Source organism: Monodelphis domestica, chromosome 4 (genome assembly GCF_027887165.1).
Source record: "Monodelphis domestica isolate mMonDom1 chromosome 4, mMonDom1.pri, whole genome shotgun sequence".
Classification (NCBI taxonomy): Eukaryota; Metazoa; Chordata; class Mammalia; order Didelphimorphia; family Didelphidae; genus Monodelphis; species Monodelphis domestica.
Genome location: NC_077230.1, coordinates 417611605 through 417618806, shown reverse-complemented (window position 1 = coordinate 417618806; position 7202 = coordinate 417611605). Strand labels below are relative to the sequence as shown.

At 44.5% G+C, this 7202-nt stretch overlaps 1 protein-coding gene across 1 annotated transcript in view; it reads right to left on the bottom strand.

Annotated features, from left to right (window-relative positions):
- LOC103099448 (galectin-10-like) overlaps nucleotides 1-2062 on the bottom strand; it is a 2084-nt gene extending 22 nt beyond the window's left edge. Inside the window, exons 1-4 of the mRNA XM_016422601.2 lie at nucleotides 1957-2062; nucleotides 1537-1619; nucleotides 359-557; nucleotides 1-213 (exon numbers count right to left, since the gene is read on the bottom strand). The exon at nucleotides 1-213 is cut by the window's left edge and continues 22 nt beyond it. Coding sequence (XP_016278087.1) covers nucleotides 97-213; nucleotides 359-557; nucleotides 1537-1619; nucleotides 1957-1971 — 414 coding nt within the window. The 5' untranslated portion in view covers nucleotides 1972-2062 and the 3' untranslated portion in view covers nucleotides 1-96. The remainder of the gene's footprint in view (nucleotides 214-358; nucleotides 558-1536; nucleotides 1620-1956) is intronic.
- Nucleotides 2063-7202: the final 5140 nt, after the last annotated feature.

The window sequence follows — 7202 nt, the reverse complement described above, 5'->3', positions numbered from 1 at the left end:
TTTTGGTTTTAAGCCCCATAACACATTACATGGAGAGAAAGAAATCTCTTTATTCTGATGACAAACAAATCTCTTGCCCTAATTGCATTGCTGGTTTCATGAATAATATGTGACTTCATATAGTTTCACATCTCCTTCTATTCCAAACATCTGGACTGTCTGCAGAGGCAACCGATGTTCAAACTGAAAGCTAGGTTTGCCATTCACAATCACCTGGTGGAAGAAGGGACCAAAGAGGGGCAACAGTCCTTGAAAGCCTTTCTTTGGTCCATGATGCACCCTCTTCCCAATTTCTCCCCTCAGCTTCCTGAATACCCTCTTCCCAATTGCCTGTTCCCAATCCCCTAGCTGTGCTCACCTGGTACTTGTCAGGCATCATCACAAATTGGAGATCAAAAGGTTGGCCCTTAGAAAAGGGCATAAATCTCAGCTGTTCCTCCTGTTTCCATTCCCCTTCCTCATAGCTGTTCATTGTTACATATCCATCTGGGATGACCAAGAATCGGAAGGCAATGTTGGAGTCTTCGGTGGTACCACTGTAAAACTCCACCTGGAAACTGGGGAATGGGGCAGGGATGGGTGGGAGAGGAGTATCCATGCCATTGAGGGCATTAAGGAAAGGGTTGAGGCTTTTTGTATTACCTTTGGGTATCACCTAGGTACCAAGTTCATTATCCTGGCTGACTGGCAGTATGGAAGGGGACAGGTGACAGACACACCATCAGTAAACCTAGGCTCCCGTTGTGCTGCTGATATTTATGAGGACTTACTCACTAGAGAAAAGAGACTGGGAGACCCTCCTGGGCAAAGATCTGGCTTTACTGTGAGCAGAAAACTCACAGGGCCAAAGAGATCTGCCAGTTTCCTCTGAAACCTGAGACCCCAAATGGCCAGTTTCATATCGGTCCCCAAGATTTCTTAATCCTGGCCTCTGAGGGCTCCTGCCCTTCATGACCTTCTCTGTAGCCTCTTAACTAAATTCATTTGAAATAAAGTACATCATAAAATAGATTTATAAACCTAGATTTAACACGATAACTCACCGATGATTAATGCAATAACACAGTGAAGATTATAGCGCAGGTAATATCCTGGGACCACATTCTTTTTGTTTTTAAATCCTTTTCTTCTAGCTTAGATTTAATGCCATGTGTTGGTTCCAAGACAGAAGAGTGGTAAGGGTTAGGCAATGGGGATGAAGTGACTTGCCCAGGGTCACACAGCTGGGAAGTGTCTGAGGCCAGATTTGAACCCAGGATCTCCTGTCTCTGGGTCTGGCTCTCAATCTACTGAGCCACCTAATTGCCCATGTCCTCTTAGATTTAGCCCAATGCTTATATCCCCTTGATGGTCCCTCCCTGGAGGACTTCCTGCTTCTGATCACTGAAGTCCAGGAGTCTTTCCTGTAGCATCCAAACTCATATGCAGCTTCTCTTTCATTGGTCTCACCCTTCAGAAGGGTTTACCATTATTCTCATGCTCAATCCCTGATCCTGATCTCCTTGCCTATCAGTCCCCACAGTGGGTTATCCTTACCTTGCTGCTGAGGCAGACAGTTTCCCAACAATCTTCACCTTGCAACCAATTGGCAGGTAGATGGGCTGTTTGTACGGTACAGGCTGGGGACAGAAGATGGCGAATGAGTTGGGGGCAAGGATGGGAGGAGAGACAGACAGTAAGTAGCAGCTACCCAGCCCATCTGTCCACTCAGAGCCAAGGACAAAAGGAGACACTCCCACATGGACACACACAGACTCATCCATCAGGATACGTGGATCATATTCTCATGCTTTCATAGCTACAGGTACACCAAGTTCTCTTGGAACCCACCCATTCCCCTGGATGTCTATCTAACCTGGGGCAGGGGTAGTCTGGGATGAGAGAAAGCAGACACAGACAGGAATCAGGGGGTTGGGGCACAGGGGGAGACCTTCCCCTCCACACCACCAGTCTTACCAGATTCCCAGCCATGATCTTTTTATGCAAGGTATCCTGGACAATGTTCTCTCTTGCTTGCTTGCGTCTAGCAGTTAGGACTCCTGGGAAGGGTTTTTATAAAGGGTGCTGCCAGACAATTGCCCCTCCCATTATGATAGCTCAGTTTCTCCTTAGGAAATTCTCATGAATTGCCCCACCTTCTGTATTAGAATTGTGCCAGAAAACGTGAGAAGGATAATTCCATGTCAGGTGAATTGGAAAGCATGCAGAACACCAAGGCTCAAATGCTCTACCTGTGTGACCTTGGGAAATTCACTTATCCATTCTGGGTCTCAGTTTCCTCATCTGTAAATTAAAGGGGTGGGATCAGATGGCATATAACATGGAGACTTTTCAGTGGGAAACCTATGATCCCATGATACACCTCTGCAGCTGTAGCCTCTGGTTCTTATTAAGGAGAAGATCTAAGGGGAAATAAGTTTGAGGGACTTCTTTAAGTCCCACAAAGGAGAGGGAGAAGGCTGATGGGCTATGGGCCCCTCTGATGATGGGAAAGGGGGTGAGGAGAAGCTGACCACCAGAAGTCAGCTTTTTCTCCAGTGTGGGGGGGTGCTTTGGCCTCTGGGACTTTCTTTTCTTTATTCCTTTCTAACCTCTCTCCTAATATGAAAGGATACCCCTCTACTCCCAACACGCACACACCTCCCAGCTGTGGTAGGTTTGTGGGGAAGCAGGAGTAACTCTGGGTAGAATTGACAGTATTGGGGGGTTATACCAGAATTGATTAGAGGCAGAGGGGGCACATGACAGGGACAGGTGGACAGGAAATAGTTTTATTCTGCTTGGATTCAAAGGCAGCAGGAGGGGCGATGGGTGGAGGTGACTGGTAGGATAATTCCTGAGAATTTCCTAAGCAGCCATTGAGGCTACCCTCATTGGAGGGCCTGGGGGCCTGTTGTATGAGTATGACATCATTCCAGTCTCTCACACCAATCCTTTCTCTCTATTCTTATCTCTTCTTTCTAATCAGCCTTGGCATCAAACAGTTGGGCAACTTGTCCAGAAAGAGGCACCTCCCATCACGATTGGAGAATCGGTTTAAGATGATCTGAGGCACGAGTGAGGGAGCAGGGCCATATTCTTTAGACAGATGTGGGCACCAAGCAGCAGTCACCCAAGGCCAGTAGCACTTTCAAGAATCAGGGCCCCTGGCAACAAAGAAGAGAGTTGGCTAGGCACTCGAGAGAGCTTAACTCTGGCAAGGTGTCCTTGTGAAGAGGCGAGCCTTCCCACCCAGCAGAAGCAGTTGCCTTGGCTACTTGTGTTCTTTGAGAACCCAACCTGCCAATGAGGGTGTAAGTTGGTACAGGTAGCCCCGAGGGAGGGCTACACAGATGTGTAATGGGAAACAATCCAGGTTGAACCTTGACTGGCTTCCAAAACAGACTGTATGCCTTTAGGAACAACCCTTAAAGGCAAGGTTGGCATCTCCCCAATTGCATTAGAACCAATTGGTCCAAGGAAACCCCCATCCCAGCTGCCCAAGATCAATCAACATAGTGTCATAGCAGCCCAATTTCATGGGAAGGCTGCCCCGGACTATGTTAGCCCCGTTGAACTGATGGTCTCTGAGGTCCCTTCCAACCATTATCGTCTTGGAAGGGACCTGCTCTGTGCTACACCCTGAGCTCCCTCACACATCTGGGTTGGCATCTGGATACAGGAAGAGTTGTGTTAGAAGAACCTTTTAAATTCCATTTTGAGGCTTGCCATGAGTTGGCCAAACAGAATTGATGCCCACTGATAAAGGAAGCCACTGAGAATATCGTCCTAGGAGCCAACTCTTTCTTGATGCTGGAACTCATCGTCTCTTCTGACCTTGCCATATTCCAGGATGGCAGACCTGTGGCTACAGGTTTGTTTCCCTTCTATAAGAAGTCCCTCTTGTTTTTGCCCCACAATTACTTTCTTTTCACAAGTTTTACAATTACAATTATACTCCATAGACTGGGTTTGGGGTAAGAATATCCATTTGTTGAGTTGGCTAGCATTTTAACCAATAAAGTGATCCATCAGAGGCTTTCTCAATGACCAAGGGCCCCTAATGCCTCTTAGGCAGAGCTGAAAATTGAGTTGTAGGAGCTCATTATTCAGTTCCTCTCTTGAATATCTCAGGACATTCTCTGACTGGTAAATAGCTAATTAGGAGATGCTCCATCAAACTATCCACTCCTCCCCATCCCAGTGTGATGGGGCTCCTTTGGCAGGAAAAGACTCCTCATCCCCTCCATTTATTAACCGGTTTTTGTAAAAAGGAGGACATTCCTCGGGACTCCTGAAGACAAAACAAATATAAAAAGCAGTCTCTGGCCCATAATCCAGACACAGGAATGCACACAATTTTTTTTTCTAATTCAGACTCTTAAATGAAAAATAAATTCTCATACAAGCCAGACTGTCTTTTCTAGTATGACTAATCCTGCTGTGGGTAAGATGAAGCAGGATGAATACCTGGGCAATTCAGAGGCAGAAGAAAAGGCAATTCCAGAGAATTTACTAAGAAGTATTTCAGTGACTGTAAAAGGAGGGGAAGGGATCCTGCTGGACATCAGAAGAGGGAAGTTGCTTTCATAGCCTCAGTCTCTCTGCTCACCTGTCCCCTTTTCTCTACTCATTCCATAACAACACTTGTTAAGGCCCTGGTCCCCTCTGGCCTGGATCTTTTCTATAGCCCCCTCAATGGTTTCCTGTCTCTAATCTGCTCCCTCTCTAATCCTTCCACTACCACCAACCAGCTAAACTGCTTTTCTTAGGGTGCAGGTGTTCCTATGTCCTTCTACTCAAGTATGTTCATTAGAGGGGCAGCTGAGTGGCTCAGTGGATAGAGAGCCAGGCCTAGAGATGGGAGGTACCAGGTTCAAATCTGGTCTTAGATATTTTGTACTTGTGTTAACCCAGGAAAGTAACTTGATCCCTATTTCCTGACCCTTACTGCTCTTTTGCCTTGGAACTAATACGCAGTATTGATTCTAAGATGGAAGGTAAGGGTATTAAACAAACAAAAAAAAGGAGCAGCATTGTTTCACTGTGCTCATGGTTCTTTTTGAAATCTCTTATCTGAGGCTGTAGTTTCATTGAGATGATGTTGTATGGAATCACTTTGGCTAAGTGGTCCTAATGCCTGTTAAACACCAAGGTCAGTGATGGCAAAACTTTTAGAGATAGAATGCCCAAACTGCACCCTTACTCTGCATGTGAATTGCCCCCCTACCCTAGACAGGGGAGGGAGGAAGTGCTCCCACTAGGCTGCTGTGCAGAGAGGCAGGTGATGTGAGAAATGTCCTCAGGTACTGTGGAGAGTAAGAGGGGAGCAGCCCCCTCCAGCATGCGTGCCATAGGTTTGTTAACACAGACCTGTATGTTTCTGCTGTTCTGGAATCATTTTTAACCTTGTGTCAAGCCATTAAAGATCAAAGCTTCTGTTTGGTCTAGTTCAAGTAGCCTGTTGCCACTTCTTTTCCCCTTTCTCAGAGAGCTCCCTGAAACACTCATCTAATTTCTGACTCCATCAAGAATTTCCTCTTCTCTGAACCTGTTACTAATATGACTCTAGGAATTTCTCTGCCAGTGCTGACTATGGTTCTGAATACTCTCTCCAAGTTCTGGCATTGAGTACTTCTCAAAAAAGTTCATCTTTTAGGCTTACAAACTTCCTTGCTCAGATAGATCCCAATATAGAGCACATACTCTCCTCAAATGACCATTTATGGCCATTAGGATTCCTTTACCATACAACTAAGTGAATTTTAGTCTAGATTTGGGGATCAGATTAAGAACATTTCCTTCTCCCTTGTTACCCTCCTTCCTCTCCCATTCCCCATCAATAAACTTAAAATATTTAGATGTTTCCCTCTTGTCTCTTTCTCTTAAACAATCCCATAATAACACTTATATCTATTGTTACATGTTGTTTGCATGAGTGAGTTTAATGTTTTGGTTTAATTTTCTGTGTAAAACTTATGCAATGTTGTGTTTATTGTAATTTTCAAAATCTTTCTCTAAATTTGATGTTAATGCATTACAATCATAGTAGTATGTTCTGTATTAGTAGTATTTATGAGTTTGATGTTTGCATGGAAGTTATGTTCATCTTTTGTTTTTGATGTTATTTGCTTGTTGTGCTTTTGCTTATGCTTGAAATTTGCACTTGTTCATTATTTCATTCCTTTTCCCTTTCCTTTTCAAAACCCCTAGAATAGGTTAGTATTAGTTAGTTTAAGGTAGTTGAGTGTAGGTTTGTGAATTTCAAAAGTATTCCACCCTAATCAGACCATTCTTTAGAAGATCTGATTTAGCTATTTCCTGATCAATAACAATGGAGATACTTGGAATAACAGAATCAGATCTTGGAAACCCAAATTCTCCACCCTACTCAGTGTAACAAGATTAGGACGGGCTGCATCAAACTCAAGATTTAATTATTTGAGAAAATGGCCTTCAACAGACATGTGCAAAAAAAGGACAGACCTCTGGGCTGTCCTAAGTCAAGCTTGAGCCACCACTGGAACATGTGAGAAGCAGGAAGTGAGGTAGAGAACAGTCTCTGGAGTTCTCGGGACTTCCCGTGAGAAGGGCTAGAGTTCAGTTCGATTCTGGAGCTTGAGGTTGGAGGAGCCCTGCAGACTGCTTTCCTTCAGATTGGTCACAAGAGTGATAAGGACTGACCCCTTTCCCTGCCTTGGCTCTCCAAGGCCTTATCTCCAGCGTTGGCTCAACCTGAGCCAGAGTGGTTCTGAGTTAAACTCCTTTCCTTCTCTCCCTCTTTCCTTCTCTCCCTCTCTCTCTCTCTCCCTCTAATATATTCTTCCTCCTGTTTTAATTAAATCACCATAAAAATTTGGCAGCTGACTTGGGTATTTTATTATTTGGAATTTCCCTAGGCGACCATTTATATTTAGATTTTTTTCAGTCTTAACTATAATTTTAACTGTTACAGGTTGTTTGTTATTTTGGGTAGATATATTAGTGTAGGTAATCTGTAAGTAATTTAGGTTGAGCACAAATGCCAAAACATGATTTAGGCTTTGTGCAAAGGGGGGACTGTAGAGATGGAATGTACAGTTTGACAGGCAGGTCATGAGATGCAGAATCTCAGAGAACTTTGAGAGCTGGCAGAGGACAGGTTCCAAAACTGTTGGGAATCAGTTAGACCTGACTTGGTTATTGCAAGCTGAGTGAGAAGTAGGAGGTTGAAGATCTGTGTT